At 37.3% G+C, this 26,620-nt stretch overlaps 1 protein-coding gene across 4 annotated transcripts in view; it reads left to right on the forward strand.

Annotated features, from left to right (window-relative positions):
- LOC120631458 (kinesin light chain) overlaps window positions 1–26,620 on the forward strand; it is a 75,892-nt gene that overhangs the window by 4,079 nt on the left and 45,193 nt on the right. The window contains exons 1-2 of one of the 4 annotated variants that reach the window (XM_039901061.1): window positions 11,859–11,983; window positions 23,867–24,039. The exons of 1 other annotated variant lie outside the window; for it this stretch is intronic. In XM_039901061.1, coding sequence (XP_039756995.1) covers window positions 24,011–24,039 — 29 coding nt within the window. In that variant the 5' untranslated portion in view covers window positions 11,859–11,983; window positions 23,867–24,010. Of the gene's footprint in view, window positions 1–11,858; window positions 11,984–23,866; window positions 24,040–26,620 lie in introns of those variants that run through there. 2 more of the 4 variants (XM_039901060.1, XM_039901058.1) reach the window with 2 other exon arrangements.

Below are 26,620 nucleotides of genomic sequence, written 5' to 3' on the forward strand. Positions count from 1 at the left end.
TGACGTTTCAAAAGTGCTTATATTAGGCCTACTTGAAATAAATGCATTTTGAATTTTGAATTTTTTTGAATTTTGAATGCGCAAGCCAACGACTCTTTTTTTTTTTACCTTCCTAGTTTTTCTCAGTGCATTACATTACATTAGTCTGAAGATATGAACTAGCATAACTGACGGATATTTATAACGCTGAACTGGAAGATCTTATTTTGAATTTTCTTATAGTAAGAATTAGAATCTAAGTTATTTGCGTGCCTGCCTTACGAACCGGTGGTAGAGTCATGACAAACAGACTGACTGAATTTGAATTTGTGATTTGTAATCGACCATGTTTAACTAATGAGGTAGTCGGTAAAATATCTTTACACGTTTATACCTTCTTTTTGCCTTTAATGGCACTATCTAAAATAGCATATATACGGTCGAATTTAGAAACCTCCTTTTTTGAAATCGGTTAAAAAAGGCAATACTTGTACGCTTAAACAACGATATAGAATAGAAAGTATGTAGAATATAAGTCAATGCTTCGGTAGGATGTAATTGAGTAAAAGTACAGAGGCTATAAATTTCATTACAAGCCTTTCTACTCCCATCTCTTATTGCTTTCAAATAATTATCTCCTATCGACAATTTTTTTTAAGTACTTTCCGTACAATGTTTATACAGCGTACTAGCGTACCCAGCCCCCTTCGCCGGGCTAGATTTTGCTTTATTTTATTTAAACAAAACTTACGTCATAAATTTTTTAAATTAAGTCTCATAATATATTAAATCTTTTATTTCTCTCCGTATTCATTCTCTTCTATTCTCTTCTCGAACGGGTGAAGATCATTATCTACACCCAACAATAGAATATCATCATAGTAAATAAAAGTTGTATTTGACAGTTTGACAGTTCAAAAATAGGAGTGCTCCGATATTCACCAAACTTTACAGGATTACTTGCCAGGTCAATCCGGAGATTCCCTGAAAGTTTCATTGAAATCGGTCCAGCCGTTTCGGAGCCTATACGGAAAATACCCACACACTTTCTCTTTTATATATATATATATATATAGAGGTTAGGGTTTCGGTTTAACTTTCGCGGTGCCGAGTTCGAATCCAAGCACGCACCTCTAATTTTATGCAAGTTATGTGCGTTTTAAGCAATTATAATATCACTGGCTTTAGCGGTAAATCTGCATACCTGTGGTTTCTCAGGACTTGTAGGACCTTTGACCTTGGAGGACCTTGTAGTGAGCCGGATGGTTTGATGGGTTGATTTGATGATAATTATGATATAAAGTTTATAAAGCAAGGCGTATTGTTAGTGATGTGATGTCTTATGGCTCCGGAAAATGGTCGCTAGCTATTCGCTTGATGACAGAGCGTTGAAGAGAACTGGGATTATTTCATAATCAAAGCTGAGATGAGAAGATACGTAGAAGATCCATAGTTACCAACATAGTTCAAGGAGATGCGAAGCTAACCTGGCTATGGGTGGCGAACACAGCTCGGAGAATTGATGTACACTGGTAAGGTGCAGGAGAGAGACCCCGATAACGCTGGGCAGAGATTCGTAGTAAAAACATCTCGTTTACTCCTTCCGACTCTACATAAATAGAGTTGACGCTACTTTTTTTCTATTTCATACTAGCTGAACCGCGAAACTTTGTCTGCAAAAAATCATAACCTATTTGGTGCAGACAAAGTTGCGGGGTACCGGTTCAAATACTGAAAAAAACCTAGAACTTCATTGTAGCGCTACTAACCGGGTCCTTTTATTTCCAAACTATATCATACGCGACTGGGTAGCCCGCGGCATTTCCGGCAACGCGGCATCCGTCCGGGAGTTTTTCAGTTTTTAGCGCCCAGACAGACGCGGCGGGGGTTGTTTTATAATGCCTGATGACATACCAAAATATCTAACCACAATATTTGTTTAACAGTATAGAATTCTCAATCAAATGCAAAAAGACATACTTTTTGCATCTGGCGTAAATAAAATAGCCATAAACCGCCGATGCAAAAAAAATATGGGTATAATATAGGTACGACTTGAATGCGATTTTTTGCATTAGGTTTCGTATCTACGTAGCACTGCTTTAACGGTTATATACTACAAGGGGGTTATCAGTATTATTATTATTACTCTTTACACCACATGAAGTTAAAGAATTATACAAGAAAACAGAAACATAAAAATAAATGCAGAATACAAAAGCCGGCCTTATCTCTTAGTAGCGATCTCTGCCAGGCGACCTTAGAATTAGGAAATAAAGACAAAACAGGTGTAGGTGGTACAGATTATAAATCACACACATCATCAAATCAACCGATTGACGTCCACTACTGGACTAAGGTCTTTTTTAGGGCGTTCCAAGCTCCACAATTCTGGGCCGCTTGTGAAATAAAACGAGTAGCGGCTTCCCGCGACTCGTTTGATTTCGTCGGTCCACCTGTTTGGGGGTTGACTAACGCTGCGTTTACCGTTGCGTGGTTGCCACTCCAACAGCTTGAAACCCCAACGTCCACCGGTTCCCCGAGCTATGTGCTCCGCCCATTGCCACTCCTGCTTCGCGACTCGTTGAGCTATGTCGGTAACTTTCATTCACGTTGGTCACGCAGAGATACTCCTAACATAGCTCTTTCCATCGCTCGCTGAGTGACTCTGAGCCTTTTCATGAGGCCCATAGTTAGCGACCACGTCTCAAATCAGTAAGTCATCACTGGCAACACGCACTGTTCGAAGACTTTGGTCTTCAGACACTGAGGGATTTGGGACGAAAATATGTCACGAAGTTTCCCGAACGCTGCCCATCCGATTTGGTTTCGGCGGTTCACATCTTTGTCGAGATTGGACCTACTTAACTGGTTGTTCGTGTGTACTGGTGATATGACGTATATATCTAGAAAATACATACATACGAATACTTAATACTAATACATAAACTATTACACACAAATGCATCTAACATATAATAAATATTAAAAAAAAAAAAAATTAATAATATAACAGTAGGTTTTAATATGCCTGAAAAAACTTGTGCTATTTGTGGCAAATTATCATCAGAGTAAGGTATTTGGAATTCTTGAAAGCATTCAGCCTTAAGCTTTAGGGAGGATACGGTATTTATTTAACTCGTGGGTTTGTTTATCTTAACTCCTTGTATATTTTCGGTAACCTTACTTTATAATCTAACCGATGTATAACAAAAAATGTTTGTCAGATAAAAAGCAGCTAACAGCTGTTCTATTTAGGTCAAGTATTGCCATTGTGCAGTAAGAATGGTAGAAATGAGGAAAGTTGAACAATGCCAAGTGACCGGCCGTTGTCAGTGCTCTAATAGTCTTTGGCTCTTGGCTTTGATGAAATAGGACAATGCAGTCATTCGATACAAATACAAACAAAGCTAGTAACTTTAACGGTGAAGTCTATGTAGCATCAGTGATGTATGAACATTTTGTAAACACATATACCCGCACCCATCAAGAAAAGATTTATAAAAAGCTTCCGATGCTGTGTTATCCCATCATCATCATCGTAAACCAGTGGACTTCTACTGCTGGATATAGGACTTTTGTAGGGAGTTCTACATACCACGTTCTTGTGCCGATTGGGTCCAGGGATCTTGGGACCCCAATTAAATCGGTTCTTCGAGCTATGTGCCCCGCCCATTGCTACTTCAGCTTCGCGACCCGTTGAGCTATGTCGGTAAATTTGGTCCTTCTACGGATCTCTTCATTCCTGATTTGATCATGTAGCCGAGCATAGCTCTCTTCGTCGCTCGCTGAGTGACTAGGTCATTCGCACAATATTAGCACTCCCTTATTTTGTGCGATAGAGATACCAAGACGTTTTCTGCCTTCTTTAAATCTATTCTTTAATGGCGTGGGTACGAATATTTCAGATTCATCGTCATCATCAACAGCCTATTACAGTCCGCTGCTGGACTAAAGGCCTCTTGAGGATTTGCCCATAGTCACCACGCTGGGCATGCGGATTGGTGATCGCAGTAAATGTTACTAGTAGCACTGAGGACGCTGCTGCCCGCTTCAGTTATATTCCCTTAGTCGCCTCGTACGACACCCGCGGGAAGGAGAGGGGTGATGACAACTGTATTCTGATCTGCTTTCACCACCACATTATATAAAAATAATAAAAATATTTTAGTTTACATCTTTATAATGTAAAAAAATGGTGTAAAGCAATAGAGCAAAACAATTTGCTTCCCTTAAAAAACCAATAATTAAAAATATATTAAAAGGAACCTAAAGTAAATTTATTTTTACGTATAAAATATATTCTCACCAGTGGTATAAGTAAAACACTCGAACTTATTGTAAATATAGGTCGTAAAGGTAGGTAAACACTTAACACATGTCGATTCGTGTAAAGATGTATGTCCAATAGTTATGATTAAAATATTAATGTTAGAAGCTGCTCCGCAAATGTTCTCTCACTGAGACGTCAAATTATAATTTGATTAATTTGAAGGCCAGCGATAACTAACTTTTTCTCAACCCATTATTTTACTTTCAACGGCTATTCATTATTCCTAACCTAGTAAAGTTTAATGAAATGTGAAAGGAGTGTTATCTTTATAAATGGCCGCTAATCCGTTCCGTCTATCACCATCCGCGATCTGGACTTTAATAAGCCACAATTTATCTTGTAATGCCTTGATTTTAACCACAGTGTATTTGAAAGTTATACTGTAAAATCAGTCACTAATAAAACTGAAATAAATTTTATTTACATTAATATCAGTACTTTTTTTTTTTCAATTCTTTATTTATTCGGGACTTTTCTTAACAATAAGAATGTCATCTTCCATACGTCCTACTTAATATTAGTACTTAGTAGAGCTTTTTGACAGAGCTCGTCTGGAGAAGTATTACAGCCGTGCATATTTCTGCCGCCAAGCATCATGTCATCATCATCATCATCATCATCAACCTCATGTTCATTCACAACGGCAACCGTTGTGAATGAACATGAGGCTGACGGTTTTGCAGTTATTTTTTTGCTCGAAAGGGGTTTTATTCCGGAATGTACCATTTCAATCTATCTATATACATATATAAAAGAGAAAGTGTGTGGGTATGTTCCGTATAGGCTCCGAAACGGCTGGACCGATTTCAATGAAACTTTCAGGGAATCTCCTGATTGACCTGGCGAGTAATCCTTTAATGTTTGGTGACGATCGGAGCACACCTATTTTTGATCTGTCAAACTGTCAAATACAGCTTTTATTTACTATGATGATATTCTATTGTTGGGTGTACATGGGTGTAGATATCGATCTTCACCCGCTCGAGAAGAGAATAGAAGAGAATGAATACCGAGAGAAATAAATGATTAAATATATTATGAGACTTAAATTAAAAAAATTATGATGTATTAAATAAAATAAAGCAAAATCTAGCCCGGCGAAGCGGGCTGGGTACGCTAGTTACATATAGATTTGCAATCAACCGCGATATGCTGCGATAGCATAAATATGCATTGCAAGTAAAATACAACATAACATCACGCCTGTAGGTATCCTGCAATATAACGCAGATTTATTATAGTATATCCCACCCACCACCCACATTTTCTGTCAAAGTTAGCAATAGTTGCGTATTTTTTTTTCCCATTATTATCTTTTTAAGGGAAACAAACAGTGCTATAACTCATAAGAGTAATGCCGTATTTTTATATCATATAAACCTATCAAGTTTCCACAACTTAGTTATACATAAATGATAACATTACCCACAAATAGCCGTATTACCAAGAAAAATTTAAATTAAAAACAAACAAAACCTTTAAAAGCCTATAATACTAATTTTGCCAGAATTTTTTTTCCTAAAAGTGCCAATTATAACTTGTAAAATGTCCGTCTCAATATATTTCTGTTGAAAGCATTCCACGCACGAGATAAAAAGTTATTTGTCTAACCTAACCTAACCTTGTCTTTCATCTAGCCAGGTTTACGTCTAGCATTTAACCTACGACATGCAAAATCAATATTATTTAGAAGAAGTGTTTAATATAACGCAGAAATTTATTATAAATCCTTGCAATTGCATCAATTTGCAGCCTTAGTACAAGATGTGATCGCTTATAATCCAGAAGTCGTTTACAATCTACTACAAAGTTTCTTCTCGGGCTTTCGACAGAACTTTTGTATAACAAAAATTAGAAGTACAGGATTTGCGACTCTAAAGCTATTTGCATAAGGTTCTTTTTAATTTGACGATACAGAGTTAAATACTCTTAAACGAATCCTCGAATTCGAGCGAGAAAATCTTGTACAAAAGCCATTATAAGCTACCGCGAATCGGACGCAGGCTTTGACTCGTTGGATTGGCCTTGCCTTTAGCTATTTCGTGGTCTTGATTCACAATCTATTATTATGAATTAACTGATGATCACAGAACTATGTGACGACGATTGCCTTTCTCTGATGTGTTGATACAACGGTGAATGGACGCTTCAAATATAAATTTAATAAAGTAATTAAAATTGTGCAACGATTAATTACATGAACCCATCTAGACTCGAGCTCTCTGTATTACTTTTAATTTTACTTTTGTGAAAGTTGATGATTTTTAATTATCTCGCGATCTCTTAGAGTCGAAGAAGATTTGTGTTTGACGTTTGCGTGGTAGAGTTTTATCTTTAAGAAGAACATCCTAGGCTCCATAAAGAGCCAAATTTGCGAATATATACTTTCTTAATTGGCTCAAGAAGCGGTTATAGCCCAGTGGGTAGAATCGACTTCAATTTCGCGAGGCTGAGTTCGAACCCAGCTCTAACATTTCTAAGTTATGTGCGTTTTAGACAATGAAAATATCACTTTCTTCAACGGCGAATGAAAACATCGCGAGGATCTCTGAAACGAAATCCGAATAAAAACTCGTGAACGCGTGACCGCCACCTATCTGCGCATTCCATGAAAATATGATATAACTTTGGATTAGGATAGCGGATGGGTTCATAACATAGTAATATTATGAATGCGAAAGTTTTTGTTTGTTTTTCCTACCTTTACGCCAGTGGCGTGCACAGGGTTTTTGACCAGGGTATGCATATAGAAGGAAGATGGCGTGATATGGAAAAAAAATCTCCTTTATACAGACATTTTGGGGTAGGCAGTGCTTTTATGCTTGTATGAAGTGCACGCCATTGCTTGCAACCAATCGACTTGATTTTTGATTGGCACTCGGAAATTGGTTACTTGAAAGGCTGGAGAGTAACATGGACTACTTTTTATCCCAGGAAAACAAACTGCTCCTACTCGATACGCGGACGTAGAACGGCGGCAACAGCTATACCTATAGTATATCCCTAATACATTCGGTGAAAGCGGCATGCATTATTTAACTTTCTAGAAGCTCCTATTTCGCTTATGCTGTAGAATGAGTGCCAATAGCGTACAGTTCACGCTCTGATTACATATCTAGACCTGTTGGCGCCTTTCGTATCGATTCGTTTGACCTTGCAGTGTTTACGTAATTCCAATTCGAGCTTTCCTTCTTATCTCAACAGTGCTAACTCTTTTCACGCCAGATTTTCGAACACAGTCGACCAGAGTGCCAAGTTTTATTTTTTATTTCACTACCTATTAGCTCTTGACTGCAATCTTACCAGGTGGCAAGTAATGATGCAGACTAAAATGGTCGCGGGCTAACTGTTAGGGAGTATGCTATTTATACCTACCCCTAATAGGTTTCTACGCGATATCGCACCGGAACACTTGATCGCTTAGCGGCACGTCTGTCGGTAGGGTGGTAACTAGCCACTGCCAAAGCCTCCCAGACCAGACCAGAGAAAATTCAGATATAACCAATTCCCAAATTGCCTCTACCGGGAACTGAACCCAGGACCTCCTACTTAAATTCACAGCGGTCACCAATGCGCAAGGGAGGTTGTAAAACGTGTACGTGAGATTGCATCTCTAGACATGTTGGTGCTCACGTGTTTGCTTACGTGCGTGCGTGCGCGCGCGTGTGTGTGTTTCTGTGTCTGTGGCATCGAATTTCTTATATGGATGAACCGATTTTGATTTTGTTTTTTTTTGTTTGAAAGGTGAATCAGTCGGGAGTTTCATAACTATATTTGATGAAAATGGGTCAAAGATGGCCGCCAGCACAGAATGCGAATTTCTTTTTTTACTACTCCTTCAATATGACTTATGAGTATCTAATGGAAGGGCTTAACTAGTACAATAATGTACAATATTGCAAGTCGGGGGGTTTTTTTATAATAAATTTATATATTATGTATCGATTCTGTTGACCTTGCAGTGTTTACGTAATTTCAATGGTGGCTTTCCTTCTTATCTCAAGTGATATCTCAATGAAGATGAAGCCTATGCTTTGGCAAATATTTAACACGAGATTCACCGTGACTTCGTCCACGTAACTTCTGATGAGTAAACTTTTCCATAACAAAATTTAATTAGGTCTGTCTGGGTTGTGTGGAATATAGGCAATATTGAGTACTACCTCGGTGCATCGCCCACCCACTTTAATAGTTAGTTTTCGTTTTACTTTGTTTCTGACATTACTCGGCTCCAAAGCCAAAGTCAAATATTCCTTTACTAGCTATTTATTGCCCGCGACTTCGTCTGCGTTTGATTTTGTTTTTTTATGTGGCATTCAATTTAGTTGTAGTTCTAAAATAAATTAAAGTATTCAGTATTGCTAAACCTAAAAATGAGGGGTTTCCTGCTGTTCGCTGAGGAGTTCTGTCCTCTATCTCCAACCAAATTCATCAGATCTACACAAAGTTTGGGCAAAATTAAACACATATTTTAACCTCTATAGTACAAAAATAATTATTTAAATCGGTTTACTTGTCGGAGTTATGGTGTAAAATCGTCAAACACTTTTATCCCCTCTCCCAAAGGAACCGAGCTTAATGTCGGGATAAAAGTATTCTTTATTACTTCTAACACTTCCAAGAATATGTGTACAAAGTTTCATGAGGATCAGTTAAGCAGTTTTTGCGTGAAAACGTAACAAACAAACTTACATTGACATTTATAATATTAGTAGGGATTAGTAGGGATAGGGATTCAAATAGACACATAGATGGCACCTTTGATTCATTAATTAATCATAAAATCTGTACATAGTAGTGAGATGATGGCGAAAATGACATTCGTAAAATTAAAATAAAGCTACGAGGTTTTCAAACGCACCCTGGTCTAAGAAGGCGCCCACAACAAACTTAGCCGGGTGTCCACCTCCTAGGGCGGCTTCGAGGCGTGATTTTATATAGCCCTTAAACATTCACTACAACAAATCCGACTGGAAGTTCTAGAGACTAGCGCGCTCAAAATTCTTCAACTTAATAACTCTCTTCACTTGAATTCTTTATTTTGCATTGAATTGTGTTACAGTAATTTTGTAAAGTGCAGCGGTATAGCCAAGCGGGTAAGACCTCGGCTTCACTTTCGGGAGGCCGAGTTCGAATCCCAGCACGCACCTCTAACTTTTATAAGTTATGTGCGTTTTAAGCATCGCTTGCTTCAACGGTGAAGGAAAACATTGTGAGGAAACCTGCATGCCTCAGAGTTCTTCATAATATTCAAATTCTCAAAGGTGTGTGAAGTCCCCCAATCCGCACTGGGCCAGCGTGGTGGGCTACGGCCTTAACCGTTCTCATTGTGAGAGGAGACCCGTGCCCTATAGCGGGTCAGTAATGGGTTGATAGGATGAAGATGATGATTAATTTTGTAAAGTGGGTACGTAATAAAACTTTTGATTATTCTTATTTAATTAATGAATAAGGTCAGCCCATGTTCATGAGTTAGAGTCCCAGGCTTACAAAGGTTGGAGTTGCGTGCTGGGATTCCAACTCGGCACCCCGTAAGTAAAACAGAAGCCCTTACGCTAGCCCTTAATAAGTTTAGAGTAGGTATTTATTTCAAAACAATAAAATATGGGAGTAGAAAAGCTTGTTATGAAATGTATAGCCTCTGTACTTTTACTCCATTATATCCTACCGAAGTATGGTCAAGTCCACCAGTGCACTGTAGTCCGTATGTAGAATATAAGATTCTACATACAGACTACTGTGGACTCCACACACTTTTTTATTTTAATAAATAAGTAAATATACTTTGACAATACACACATCGTCATCTAGCCCAAAAGTAAGCGTACTTTGTGCCATGGGTACTAAGATGACTGATGAATATTTTTATGAATATAATACACATTAATTCGTATAATATACAGATAACCACCCAAACACTGAAAAACATTCATGTTCATCTCCAGTTGTGGTAATCGGTTACGGCCTTAGACGCAGAAAGCAGACAACGAGAGTTTGAAAACATCATGGAGAACTCAGGCGTGCAGGTTTTCTCACGATGTTTTCCTTCCCCGTTGAAGCAGTGATATTTTAATTGCAAGCTTGCTCGCAATCGAAGAGTCTCGGTCAATTTTTAATTTCTATATTTTCTCTCGTCTCTACCCGACAAAGAAACCGATTAAGAGTATGGATCCATTATAACTGCCTAAACTCTAACAGGTTAGCCCGCTGTTATCTTCGACTGCGTCATCACTTAACATGAGGTGAGATCGCGAACTTGTAGAAGAAATAAAAAAAAAAGCTATTTCGCAGCAATTCCGAGTTATTTCGCAGTCTATGCCTAAATAAACTCAACAGAGCTCTTGTCTCTTTATTAATCTGGCTAATTGGTGAGTAAAAGTGCATAACGGGCAAGTTTTTGTTTGCGGTTTCAATGCGCCCATCATGATTCACATTCAGGCCACTTTTGTGTGTGCGAGTGCATTGCACAAATGCGCATGTGTGTGTGTATGTTAATCGCAGGGGTGGTCACCCCCATCTGTGGAATAGGGCGGTGCTGTGAGTCATGCGAAGTTTTGTATTTGTGTTTTCGTCTGCTATTCATTTCGTAGATACGTATTATGATTATGTTTGAGGAGTGATAAGATGATAAGTTTGATTAGGGAATGCTTCTTAGATGCTCCTGCTACAAGTTACTTTTTTTTTCTGATTTTATAGAGCTGATTGCCCTAATGATTTTAACAGCGTACCCTGGCAACGAGGCTCGGATGAAAGAATATGAACCCTTGAAGAAGCGAAGGGATCGCTGGTCTGGGGGCGCCTCATGTGAGGCCGAACTTTGGCTCAGGCGATGATTTGAGTGACGGGGTTTCAGACAGTGATTAATCCGCAAGCCTCAGAGGCCGTGGTGTGAGTCCACCTCCAGATGACGTCAGTAGTCGCGGACCTTATCTTCGCCGGCGTAGACGCTATGCAGAGGTTGATTGTGTGACCTGATAGGGATACAGTTACTGCGATTACCATTCCATATGTTCAGTGTGATGGGTGAACCAATAATAGAGTAACGGCTACCCAGAGTAAAGGCTTCTGGTCCAGCGGTCAACTGTTATAGGTTATTGATGAGGTTAATGTGTTAAAACATGTTGTCGTCTGAAAATGTACACTGATTTACCATTTACATCATTATCATCATCACCAGACTATGTCATTTAGAGCTATGTGCGTCTTAAGCAATCAAATGTTACTTGCTTTAACGATGAAAGAAACCTGCAGGCCTGAGTTTGCATAGTGGTCTCACAGGAGTGTGAAGTTTACCAATGCGTATTCGCGTGGTCTTGGGCCTAAATCCCACAGTCTTAATCTCATTCTTAGACGAGGCTCCAGCTCTGTAGCTGGCTGAAAACGACGATGATAATGAAGCTTTTCGTTGTGGAAATATTTATTTTTGTGGCCCTGTGTAGTTCTATCGACTCGATATTGCCTGGCGCCAATGCGTGCGCCACACTAGCCACCTACTCAGCTACTACGAGTCGATTTGCTTTAGTACGCACTCGGCATCCAATGAGAGCGGTGGTGTCGCGACCGCTCCTCGAAGCCGGTATTAAAAAAAATCTGTGTGGAAAATACGCGTCCATTTTTCACCGTCCTCAAGTTTTCTAAATGTGAAACGTAGCTTATATAGATTATACTTAGGTATATGGTTAGATTAACCAGTGTTTTCATCTGTTATATTTTTCTGTTTTGCGGTTTCTCGGCTTCTCGTTTCCATTAGAAATCTAGTCCGCTAATCCAATATGAAGTGTTAATGTAATCATCGATACGGCAATCGCGCTTATCGGTCAATTAAATTTAGTTGAAGTTTAACCACATTTTTTAAATGTTTCTATTGAAGATTTAATTTGTAGAGCTTTACGGAAACCTCAGTGAGTGGAAATCCTGACAAAAGACCCGAGTCCAGCTGTGGACTCGGGACTCCAGTGGTTGATCTGATGATGTCACTGTTTTCTAGACTAAATTATTAGTACATACACGTGTCTATCTATATCATTCGTTTCATGCACTAATGACAAACGGATGGGCTCACTTAATTCAAGTTGGATATGTCGTAGAGAAATACATTAATACTAATAGTAGTACTTATAATGCAGACACACTAACATTTCAAGGATTTCCTGAAATCCCTAATGATACAACAGATCTGGATACTACGCTAAATTTGGAATAAAATGTTACACTAAAGTGAATATAGGGAAATGTCAAAATAATATTGTTTCCAAAACAACGGAAATGGGCCTCGAAATCATTGATTTAATATGTAACCTTTGTGTTTATTTTCTTATAACCACTTAAACCAACTTTTTTCTTTTAGTATTTCCATTTAGTACCTAAATTGTAATAAACATTTACACTTCATTTCACTAGATTTTTTCAATAACGATCAGGATATTTCGGGATTCATGCAATCATTGACTTCGTTGCTTCGGCACAAATATATTTCACGAATGCAAATATAAAGCAAGGACATATTATCCACGATAAACTAAATACTTAATCTTTCATCGAAACTACTGCTTTATTGCGTTCATAAAGTACTGTTTTGTGTACCTTTACGGCCGGTTCATAGGTTTCCAGTAACTGGATCCAGTAAGTTATTTCCAGCGTAAAACTAGAATGTATTGCTTATATATCGATCGTCCATACACTTATGTCATAAATAGGCCATTGAGCGCCGAACACTAAGAGATCTTTGTGCGAGATTTACAAATACAAATATTTTTAAACGCCATGCCCATGATTTATTCCGCGTTTCAGAATAATAAAGCACGCACTATCAAGCTCTAGAGCAATAATGCAAAAAACATCGAGGAGAATTAAAATTTAACATGTCTATTTAGTGCTTCTTTATCAATTACACTATTTTGTTTTTATTAAAACTGGACTGGATGAGCCGAGCCTACTACACACATAACCTAGGTCAACCAAACGGTGCTCTCATTATCCGTGTAGCAATTTCAATTTGATGAACTTGTACTGATGGTTTCATATAGGTCTCTTGTAAGGGTCTCTAACGCCCTGCTGTGTGTTAATATTATCTCCACTAGCAATGATTTGTCTACTAACCTTGCGATTACTATGTGTAACGACGTCGTTCTTGCTGCTTTTTAGCTGGCAACATTCATCGGTTTTACGATCTATGTGCCCACTGTCATTTCATTTCACAACTCATTCGGCTACTCTGATTACTGTGGTTCTTATTCTGTATCTTCTTGTTTTATTACGTTAATATACTCTGAGGTAGTTTCTCCACATCACACTTTTGGTGGCTTTACTTGCTTGACGTGAAATTCTACTGGAGCAATGTGAACCGTGCTAATAATAGCTGTTTTGTGTACCTTTATATCGATTACAACTCGGTTTGTAGCGTTGACCGCTTTGTAGTCTGAAGGCCTGTAACGTTTATTATTCGCATGTTGTATTTCAATTACATTAAATGCCCTTTGTTCAGCTTTCAACCAACTTCGTATTGTGGATGGATTTTTATTCTTCAAAGCGCAAACAATTTCGTTTGTTATATTTGTAAAAACAAATTACGAGCAGGGGCCTAACTACCATCGCTTAAACAGTATTATTGTAATAATAGCTGCTGCCCGCGTTCTTCGTCAGCGTTATCCGTCCGATCCGTTTATTTTCCTGGGATAAAAAGTAGCCTATGCCGAAAATCAGTGGGAGGCTTTGGTCGTTGCTAGTGTGGTACCCTACAGAAAAGACGTGCCGCTTAGTGATTCAGTGTTCCGGTGCGATGTCGCGTGGAAACCGATTAGGTGACTACCGTACTCTCGAACAGGTTAGCCCGCTTCTATTTTAGGCTGCATCATCACTTTCCACCAGGTGAGATTACATTAAAGGGTTAATTTGTAGTGGAATAAAAAGAAATACCTTTTTCAATAATTGTTTAATCGCTTCGAACCGTCTAACAGACTTTTTTTTCGGTGAAATGTGCATATTTATATGCACACGAAATGCTGTTTACGAAGTTTCTTTACCTGGTTTGCGTAATTTTTAGTTTGTGATTTGATAAGTAAAGTCAAATTTGATAAGAAAGCTTGCTTTTTGAAAGGATTTCAGATAGACAATATGACGAGTCCATACTCCATACTCCATATTCAAATCAAACTTGTTATTTATTAAAGTAGTAATATTCATTAAAGTATTGCCTGATAAAAGTTTGCAGTAGACGATTCAACGAATTCTTGCGCATCGTGAATTACCGTCCACTTAGCATTCTTATTAACGCTCTGTTTATGTTCAATTGTAATGCATTGTAATGCACAGTTCACAAAAACGGCAACAATGGTAGAGAGGTAGAGTTTCTTGATCAAAATTTACCAGAACTATGATAAAGATGAGTCATAAAATCCAAAGGAACAAATATAACAAAAAAATAAAAAAAGCCGGCCAAGTGTGAGTCGCACTTGCGCTGAAGGGTCCCGTACCATTATCAATAATAACGAAAAAAAAATCATGTCTATTATAAAAGAAGCCCCCTTAAATATTAATATTTATTTTAGTACGGTTTTTTATAATGTGTTAAGCGGCAACAGAAAGAAATAAACTGTGAAAATTTCAACTGTCTTAACTATCACAGTTCAAGTGACAGACGGACGGTTTCACATTTGAATTTTAATAAATAATTTATAGGCAGTGACAAATAGCTCAAAGTACCTTGTACCAAGCTCAAGTTCGATCGTGCATGGAGTACTGTTCCCATTTATGGGATGGCTCTGCCAAGTATCAGCTTGATGCCCTGGATTCGGTTGATCGCCGTGCTAGAAGGCTCATCGGTGACCTAGCCAATAAAAAACTTAAGAGTTTGGAACATCGTCGCAAGGTTGCCTGCCTTTCGGTATTCTATAGGATATATTTCGGAGAGTGTGCTCAAGAACTATTTGATCTAGTTCCCCCCTCGCCTTTTTACCATCGAACCGCGAGGCACCGGAAGGATCTGCATCCCTACGTGGTCGATATACCGCGGACGCGTACGAAGCGCTTCGCATCTTCGTTTCTAATTCGCACCGCTAGGATCTGGAATGCTCTTCCAGCTTCCATTTTCCCCAGTTCTTACAACATTAGTGCCTTCAAATCAAGAGTGAATAGGCATCTTCTAGGCAAGCGCGCTCCACCTTAGGCTGCATCATCGCTTACCATCAGGTGTGATTGCAGTCAAGCGCTCGTCTATAAATATAAAAAAAAAAAAAAAAAACCTAAGTATTTTAAGGGCTAAAACTTAAGGTGACCTAGACTGCAAATATATAAAGAAAAAAGAACTCTATAAAAAAATACACGGTTATAATATTATTATCATCTAATAGTAAAGTACCGTGAACATAACATTCGCGTTTTTTTATTATTTCTTGCAGTTAGTAATTCCAATTCAGTCATTAAAATTCCTCATCCGCTAGCGTGGTCAATGTGCAATGACATTTGCGTTGGTGACGAAGAAATTTCAACCTTATATCTCTGTAATGAAGCTGAAATCAGATTGCCATGGTTACATATTTATAGTCTACTTTTTACAGTGCATGTATATAAAGCTGCATTACTGGAGTTACGTTAATTTTGAATCATCTGTTAATAGTAATTATTGCTAAAATTCAATTTATAAGATAATCGGTTAAATTCTGACAGCAAAGAAATATTCATTACCCTCCTAACTATGGAAATATTTTGCGAAATTGAGTAATAAACATTCGCGATCTCAGTCAGAAGATAAGAATGAAATTTCAACCGAACGATTAGGAACCGAAAATAATAATAAGCAAAGCAATCGAAAAACGAGTCCATCCATCCATCCATAATATGGTAATTTTGAATAAGATAAACTAATAACATCGGACATAGAAGCAGCGTATCATATTTTGGAGAAGGTAAAAGAATCGTACAATTTCTCATCTCATCTCTAAAAGTACTGAAGCTAAAGTTTCTTTCAGGCTTTCTAAAGACATGTCAGCTCGACCCTCTGGTGCTTTTTTGCTTAAAAGAGCAAGAGATCTATTGAGAGTTCCTAAAATTATTGTCCTATCATTTGGTCGGCCGGAACCTTCCGTTGTACGTAGTGCTACTGGTACGGCTCCCCGCTGGGTCACTGCAGCCAGCCGAGCTAACTCCCAGAAGCTTAGCAGGCCGCCCAGGTCGCCAAGTACTTCAGGGAGTGATGCTGGGGAGCCAAGGTATGCTGCGCGTTGCTCTGCTACTCCTCTACATCGGATCAATACGTGTGTCGGTGTTTCATCTGCTTCCATGCATGCTCTGCACAGAGGACTGTCGGTTATACCTAAAATAAAAAGATGTTTGTTTAGTTGGCAATGCCCTGTTATCATGCTTACTACCGTCCTCACTTTTTAGACATCATTATATAAAGTGTCTATTCAGATCCTTCGTTCCCTATTACGGCTAGGCGTTGGTTCCATAGTAGTTATCACTCATACCAAATATTTAATATATATTTATTTAGTGAGGAAAACCAACCGCTAATACATTTTTTCTTGTCCAAGTTTCTACGGTGTGAGCTAAGTGAATGTTCAGCTTATTATTACAACCATTTTCATTGAAGTTATTTGATATTAGAAAGGAATTTTCTTTCTGCATTCCAACCTCATTTGGTATTCGACATAGCGGCCTGATGGTCGTTCGCGGAATCCTAACAATTTTAAAATTACGAATGTTCTGCACAGCCTCAACTTATTCCTTTTTATTTTTATTTTCTTACAATAATTCTTTACTGCTTCGTTTTTTTTTCTCGTTGCTCGCTGCAGATGTATTTTGTATCGGGTCAATGAAGCAAATCACGCAGTGGACTTGTTCAGGATTATAATCCAACCTGTTTACCCGCTCACTACAGGGCACGGGTCTCCACCCACAATGAGAAGGGCTTAGGCCGTTGTCCACCAGTTGGCTCAGTGCAGATTAGTAGACCTCACACGCCTTTGAGCACATAATAGAGAAATCTCAGGCATGCAGGTTTCCTCGCGATGTTTTTTTAACAATAACTAGCTGTCCCGGCGAACTTTGTACCGCGGATCATTTTTTATTTATGATAGTTATATTTTAATACTTATTATCTTATTCTGGTCTAAGAGAAATCCAAAAAATCTAATATCATAAAAATTGGTTCAGCCGTTCTTCAGTTATTTATAAATAATGTAACTAACACAACTTTCTTTTATATATATATACTAGCGGACCCCAGCGCCATCTGTCGGGTTGATTTGTGAATCTGAACATTCCAGGGTGCCACCCAAACGCATACCAAAAAAATCATTCATATCGGTCCACCCGTTTAGGAGGAGTTTAGTGACATACACACGCACACAAGAAATATATATATAAAGATATATAAATTATAATTGCTTAAAACGCACATAACTTCGAAAATCGTCCTGTCCTATATCATTGAATTAGAGAGATAGATGCTTAAATAGGATTCCAGTTGAATTTTTTTCCGTTTCTATTCCTTCCACATTGGAATTCTGTAACTGCAAAGTGAAGATCTCTTGCCCTATTTCATTCGAGGCTCAAATTGAATTCTAGTTGAAAATTTATTTCCGTTTCTACTAGTTCCACTTTTGCTCTTATTTCGCGCTCGGGATTGCGTTGAGTAAAGTAGTTCAGAAAACTGAAGATTAAAGTTTTTATTAATGTTGTTTGGATAGCATGGATTTCGTTTTATTACCTACCTACTCATCGCTTTGTGAGTTTGAGAGCTGATGATATGCAGATATACCTAATGTATGTCCATATTTATTTATTTATTTATTTATTTATTTATTTTATTTATTTATTTAAAAAATAAATAAAATAAATATGGACGTACATTAGGTATATCTGATGATATGCAGATATACCTAATGTATGTCCATATTTATTTATTTTATTTATTTATTTAAAAAATAAATAAAATAAATATGGAGGTACATTAGGTATATCTGCATATCATCTTATACAGCATTCCTTTGTGGGGATTATACACAAAGGTTTCGCTGTAGTGTAAAGAGATCACTTGTTCAATCTTCCCTTGAGACTTCTGGCTGTACTCCTCTGTACCTTTATTTTTCCCGCCATTTTTATATTTCCTTTTGATCTGAGTTCAAGTCATTTTGAATGTCTACTCCAATTTATACCGATCACAGACACTTTAATCTTTAACCAAATATATATAAAAGCAGATAAAATATTTAAGAGAAACTTGTTATAAATGAATTTCTGTATACACTTTAAATTTTGAGGGTGAAGTATATAAGTTGCAAAAGTGAGAGGCAGTCGAAAGCTAACTTGTAGTGGAATAAAGAAAAAGTTACCCGGCTCTTAAAATAAATTGGCCTAGGCGGCAAATGGTTCACAGTTGTTAATATCCCTCATCTGACCTATTTGTCTCGATCTTGTAGAATTGTCTTGATAATAATCGAGGCGCTGGCGGATTTTAATGCTCTACTAATTGTATTTAATAACGTCGGAGGTTCTAATGAAGAATCTCAGACAAATTAAAAATAAGAGAATCCAGTAATAATGGTTTTTGAAGAAAAGCTATCTCAGAATCTAAACTGATTTGAAAATAAGAAATGGCGGTTTACCAAAGGTTTCCAATTATTTTTTTAATGACAATAATTAATTCCGTAATATTTAGACTAATATTAATGTTTCAGCAAAAACCTTTATCCAATACCGAAGAATAGTGGCAGACGTTAATTTTTTTTTTATTGTAAGAAAGCCTTCCACTTAGTATGTTATACAAACTTAAATATTTTTATAACTCCGTAGTCTACTTAGTGCAGTTTATACTTTTGAATCTGGTTGCCAAAGGAAATAAATTTTAAATTTGGGTTTTTGTTTACTTTGACTCTTGACTCTTAGAATATTACCTTATATACTTATTTTGCCATTATATTCTTTCTTTTTGTATTTGTTATATTATTTTAATTAGATTAAAGCTATGCCAACTATATTTTGATTAAATTTAACTTAAATCGACTATAAAATGGCGGAGAAATCTGTGTAGGTTATATCTACACAAAAAAAAAGCAAGTTAATTCATTAGAAATTACAAAAAAAAACTAAAATGCTGAACAAATTAGAAGTAGGTAGAATGACAAAAAAACACAGACAAAATTAATAAAATTATAATTAAACGTTTATATGGCCAGAAATAATTTATCAAAGCAGTAGGTTTTAAAGGTATATTCGAAGTGACTCGCTATAATTATTTGTACGCTTTGAAGAAATTAGGATACTCGGTTGCGTGCGATAAAACCATTCGTGCTATCATAGATAATATGCTAATATGTATTACTTATTCACTCACAAAATGCCAGCTAGACGCTTGTTTATATTAAAAATCGTACATTAAATTGTGACCTACAAAGTGAGTTTCTTATTTGAATAGATATTTGCAACTTATTAGCCCATTTTTATAAATGACCAGACGTAAATTCTTGCGATCTAAATTTCTAAAATGTTGGCAAACGAACTTTGTTTCATACAAATAAATATACTACGACAATACACACGTCGCCATTTAGTCCCAAAGTAAGCTTAGCTTGTGTTATGGGTACTAAGATAAGTGATAAATATTTTTATGAATAATATACATAAACATTTTTAAAATACAAATAAACACCCAGAAACTGAAAAACAATAATACTAACAAATATATACCCATATAAAGTGTTGTACACAGACTTCCGCTCTCATAGGAAACAGGGATATAGATCTTAAACCAACCACGCTACTCCCATGTTTAGCGGAGTCTAAAATATCTTAATTCAATAATGCTAATATTCACCATGAATGCAACCTTAAGAGCCCCCGTTTCTAACGCTAAACATAAAAGCGAGCTCTTAAAGAAATTAGTTCTTTGACAGAAACCAAGACGTGTAAGTACATGATCCAATTAGTTGAATGATGTACAAGTTACCGTGAAACCTTTGCGTAAGAACGTCTGCAAAGACTGCGTACACGTGATCGCCATATGTTACATTTTTATGATTATTTTCGTTATTAAGTCCATCTCGCCCGATCCAGCTTCTTTTCAGGGCATTGAATTCGCTTTTTGTTTCTTTCTAAGGCAGATTCACTGAGAAGAAGCTGGCAAGAAGCTCCAACATATATATTTTACTTTATTTGAATGAACCTATTAAGCGAGAGTAGCACCGCACTCCCGATTCCAATGTATGACCTTGGAGTTGTATAGCCTTAGAACTATCAGAAAAAAATGTAATGGCTAATTTTCGCGTAGAGTTTAGGCGTTACAAGTTACAACAACTCTAACTTAGGAGGTATTATGGACTCATATTTTGATTTGTATTATGTTACGTTTTATGACATGGGTTAACTCATATAACCTCTATGTCAGTAAATAATCAGTAATCCAAAGTTTTCAGTTACAAGGATGCCAAATTCAATGTCAGATTGAATTTGGCATCCTTGTAATTTACAGGGAGAGTAGAAAAAGTCAATTAAATCCGCAATCCTTAGATTTTGGATAAGGTTGATATTAATTTCAGGCGTTAGACGTGGCAGTTAAAAATTAGGGAAAAAATACGGGAACGAAGCAATTTAAACTAGTTAGTAAACAGTAATGGCCCAATGAAAACCAATCATGAAAAGTACTTCAGTTACTGCCATTCTATTTCAATGAACTCAAGTTAAGTACACTTCACTGAAACGTTTCCACTCGTATGTCCGTTTGGAAAATGCAACCACCATTTTGAAAAAAGTCAAAAGTTCAGTCATTTAGTGTATCAATTAATCAAATAAGCAAAGTTAAAAACAATTACACTCTACACCTTTCCCCAATCGATCAATTTTCAGAACGATCGTGGCTCCACTGTTTTCACACTTGCTGAAATTGTTATTAAATAATGCAGATGGTCAAGTGGTCAGTCCAAGGTCTCGAACAACGCACGAATGGGTTTTTTTTCTTCGAACTCTTTCTCGGCTAGCTTGGGCAGGAGACGAAATTTATATCCCCCGATGGTGTCCGTATATGTTTTCGCAATTCGCTTTCGCCAACCAAGGCCATACCTGAAAACCAGCGCTGCAGTAGTCAAATACTGCAACATCTTGCTGAGAAGAGCAGTCTTTTCAGCGAAAGCACCTTGAGCAGCACCTATATTACAAACTAAATGCATAATGCATTTAGTATAGTATATAATTAGCATTAGAGTAATTAGTAATTAGGCGTTACTTTTCTTTGTTAATTTGTGGAAGCTGAATAAAGTATATAATTATCAGAATAAAAACATGTCCTCTCCCCGGGGAGATAAATGTCTGAACGTCAAGATGGCACATGAAGTGTTAGATAACTGATGTAATATACTTCAAATAATTTAGTAGAAGAAAACCTACATATAATGAAAATCTGACCGAAATTTAATCGATTGTAGATTGAATTGGGAGTTTCAATAGGAGGTACTTTTCAGGTACAGTTTATCTATTTGAGTTTTAAAACGATAGTCGTAGCAACGGTCAACCTGACATAAGAATGGCCGGTGTATGAGGTTCTTTATTTATTATTTCATTGATTAAGGTAGGTACTGTTGCTCTCTATATAGGTACTATTTAGGTACAATTATTTGAGAATACTTCGTTGGTTTTCCACTTCATGTTCACAAATGTCTCCTGCCCATATATTATATATTAGCCGTTCTATAAGCAGGAGCGTTTCTATGATGCTCGGGTCTTTTCTGGGTATTTGACCGATGTGTTGAGCGTTTTCCCCAGACAGATGTGAGATAGCCGAGTTTTTATGCTCACCGTTTTTAACATTATAAAGTTGGCTCTGTGCTCGCATACTTTTAGATTCTGTTAAATGATAAATTGTTAATTTTGGATAAGAGCAACTCCTACATTTCTTAACGGCATCTACTCGGTATAATCCGCTTTCCGTATCGGCTGTATCGTAACTCTTGAATTTAAAGTGGTTCCGAAGTGCCTGTGAAGTAGGGCTACTTGTGGATTGTGTTTATATCATTTCTGACAACGAAACCTTCGATCAATAATATATTAGTAGTAAAGAAAAACGAGATTTCACTTACGTATCGGGAGCTTATTTTCGTTAGTTTGCTTGTGCAAAAAAGTATCATCATCATCATCATATCAACCTATAGACGTCCACTGCTACTGCAGACTTAGGTCGTTTGTAGGGAGTTACAAATTCCACGGTTCTGTGCCGCTTGGATCCAGCGGCTACCTGCGACGCGCTTAATGTCGTCTGTCCACCTCGTTGGGGGTCGATCAACGCTGCGCTTACCCGTTCAAAAGTATACTTACCTTAAATTTTACTTATTATTATTATTTATGCGCTTTAAAGTATACTCACCTTAAATTTTACTCATATTTTCGTATACGTCAAAAAGGATTGCATATCTAGTACATTAATGCTCTAAGAACAAAAAACAAGTAAAGTTATTGTAACGAAAACAAACAAACAATTCTCTCTCATAACATGCGACAATGATCGAGAGGGATCAACGACACACCAACCACCGCGATGCGTAGGAGTTGGTCTATTTTGATTCCGATTATGTCTCCGTCCTGCTTTCGCATACCTATATTGATAGTTTCCTCTCTGTCGGAGTGGAATTGTGCAATAATTGGCATGAAAATATATTCCTGACGGTGTGTGCCAAAAAATACACGTGTGTGGATTGCAAGATGTTCGAAAAAATGTCGTGTATTTATTAAATTGAGTTATCCGGTACCAGTAAGGCTAGCATGCGCATCACGATATAATTATTTCCCCACGTTACTCGATTTTTTTCTATTGAGATCATTTCTTCCACAACCTCGATGCTAAAATTGGTAACGACTTCTAAAGTAATTCCAAGAAGCTTTGATTAGGAGTTATTAAAGAGGGTTGACGGTTTGTCTAATGCTATAAATATGTTTATGCAAATTGGTAATAACAGTAACATAACACCGGCTTTTAAATTGTATTACTTCTCTGACAAGTAATTACCGGTCTCAATTTAAAAGTCAAACGGTTGCAGTGTACAACCGTTGCTGTCAAATCATGTTTTTTGTATGGAGACACGGTTGGTCACCTATCAGTAAAATTACACAGTACGGCAATGAGTGTTATTAATATTGCCCATAAACATTTACAGAATCAGCACACTGTGAGAGGTATTGCCTCTTAAATCACTCCGTAACAAAGCTTATTGGGAATCACTTTAGAAGTCGTTTCCAGTTTTAGTATATAGGTAGTAGGTACGTGGATGAAATTATTTCACGTACCGAGATAGTTTTTTTTAGTTAATTTTAGTTTGGTAACTTTTTCTAAGGTAGCCATCTCACGGTGTTCCAACTCGTCCCCTGGGGACTGGGTAACGGGAACGCATTCGCACACAACCGCAAGCCAAAAAGGTTACCTTCCAAACCAACCTACGAATTGAACATGCAATACTTACAAAAAAATCTACAGAGTACAAAATATATCGACAATTAATTAAAACGAGACTAATTATTAGTCGTCTATAGACAGCTGAGCTATTTAAAATGTTAATTATTATTTTCTTCTAGCTTTTGAAATCGCATAAGTTTTATCTCAGACTGATATCGTTATTAAGAATTTAGTGATTATTTTGTGATACAGTACAAAAGTGTATGTGCAAATTGTGTTAGTGCAGTGTGATGGATATAACCTGTTAGAGCGCATCACATACCATGTCGAAGACTTTAAACGCCTACAGAATGTAAGTATAATTCACTAAAGGTAACGCCACCATGCGGCGTCTAAGCCGCGTCCTTTGTGGCGTTCAAAATTGCGACCACCGTGCGATCATTAACAGTGCTAAGGGCCTAGATGGGCTAGCATAGGTAAGAGACAAAAATGTTATCCTTCGATAATATGCCACGATAAGGAATAAAATTTACTTGTCCATCTGCAAAAGCATACGGCAACAGGGGAACAAAATGTTAACCCTCGATTAAAATTACACGTACTTTATTCGAATATTATTTCCACCAATGCGTCCATGCTCAAAGAGTGTGTAAAACTGTGGTATAAGATAAATATTTTGTCCATTACCAGAAGAGAAAGTGTCTTCTGTCCATGCTAGCCTTGTGGATTGGGCGCGGTGTTGTGGCCCTCGCTAAAGCTTGCCTAAACTGAGGCGTACCTATTTCCTTTGTGGTTTACAAATTTGCGTCAAATACGCGGCCGTTTGAGCAAGAGTTGCTCGCAAGACGCAAATATGAACGCCGCGTCGCTAAGCACGCATTGTGTGGGTTGCAAGATTTTAGAAAAAATCTTGATACTAAAACGCAGGTTAAACGCTTTGGTGTGTCAGTCAGTCAGGCATCAAGCCCGTGTCTGTGGTTACGTGAAATATTACGATCAATTGCAAGATTTGTTTGAGCAAGTGGTTTTCAATTGGTAGTACATTTTCACTATAGGTACCCATGTGCTACATATCTTTGACTTTGTTTCTTTATTTGAGTGTAATAGAGACGTTGTTTCCTTTTTCGAATAACCTGATAGCGACCTTGAACTTGTCTATGGGACGATGTTACTTTTTCTATACATTGGAATCGGTATCGATTTTTATATCAATACGATTGGAAATTTTTGACCGTCTTGTCAAACAATGTACACTATTTCATAGACCCCTATGAAATAGTGTACAAACAATACATAGGGGTCTATGAAATAGTGTACATTGTTTGACAAGACGGTTCAAAGTTTTTTTCTTTGGGGATAATATTCAAATTCAAATTCAAAATTTCTTTATTCATGTAGGCCCTATCACAGGCACTTATGAAGCGTTCATACATATATGTTTAGATAAGAATAAGTAAACCAACTTAAACCTAATCCTACGAGGGTTCCAAGTATGGTTTAAGAAGAAGCCCACAACACACTTAGCCGGGTGTTCTCTTTTGCTATCACCATCTCACATTGTAATTTTAATTTTATATTATTAGAAGAGCAGACTGGTTAGAGGTATGATTCACATCCAAGCTTTTTTATCGGTTACGTAATCTTTTATTATTTGTAACTACGGGCTTTGTGCTGAAAATTTACACGTTCAACTAAACCAAGGAAAAAGTTCTTTATAATCTAATTAAACTCCAGCCTCGATAAAATACGAAGGACGACAAAGAAACTGATCCGATATTGTACTTCATCCTAGCGCCCTTGAACTTTGAAGAGCTTACGCAAGCGCCTTTATCGAACCTTTTCAGCCAACTCGTGAAATGGATATGAGCGACCCAATTTCGTATACATAAATATATCTGTGTAAGTAAATCTTATTCGTTCAACAGCATCTATAAACATACGATTAATATAAATTTTGTAAACAAAGCTGGTATCAATATATGGTTGTTTTGAACAGCATGCGATTCTAGTTTTTTTTTCTGCATATAAAATACTAGACGTGTAATTTATCCATTTCTAGGACGCAAGCTATCGCCATGCAAAATTTCGTTTAGGTAGGTTTAGCCGTGCACTACTATTGGTTGTCACTGCGTAATTTCTTAGGAAAATGTTGTCTAGTAAAAGGTTTTCCATCCCATCGCCTAACTAGCCCCGTTCCAACTGTCCTTGTATACAGAAAAGTAGTTTTGTTTTACAACTAAAATTGAGCCCGTAACCTGATGGTTAGAGTTGATGCATTCTAAGATGGGACCGGGTTAACCTGTTAGGGGTATGGCAGTTATATTAAACCCATACACCACTAGTCGGTTTTTACGCGACGTCGTACCGGAACGCTGAATCGCTTGCCGGCACGTCTTTGTCAGTAGGGTGGTAACTAGCCGTGATCGAAGCCTCCCACAGAACAGACCCCCAGAACCAGAGAAATCAGAAAATATAAATTCTCAAATTACCCCCGCCGCGAATCGAACCCTGGATCTCACACTTATAATCCACAGCGCTTAGCACTGAGCCTAGTAGGTCTTCAAGGCATAAAGAAGGTCGCTGCAGAAAAAATATAAATAAATAAATAATAAGACCCAATAAATTTAGTGTCATATCATACTAGGACATACACAAAGGAATATCGTTTACTCGAGGTGAATTTTGGCAACGTGCCTGGAGCAACTGGTTTATGTCCAGAGAAAATGCATTTTGTGGTAAATCACCACATATCTTATACTAATATAAATGTATAGTGTAGAGTTTGTTTGTTTGTTAATTTATTTAAACGCGATGATCTCAGGAACTACTTATTCGATAAGAAAAATTCTTTCAGTGTTGGATAGCCCATCGAGGAAGGCTTCACAACGTGTGAATGAAAACCGAAATAAATACTGCACAGGCTTAAGATAAAC

This window comes from Pararge aegeria, chromosome 18, assembly GCF_905163445.1.
Source record: "Pararge aegeria chromosome 18, ilParAegt1.1, whole genome shotgun sequence".
NCBI lineage: Eukaryota > Metazoa > Arthropoda > Insecta > Lepidoptera > Nymphalidae > Pararge > Pararge aegeria.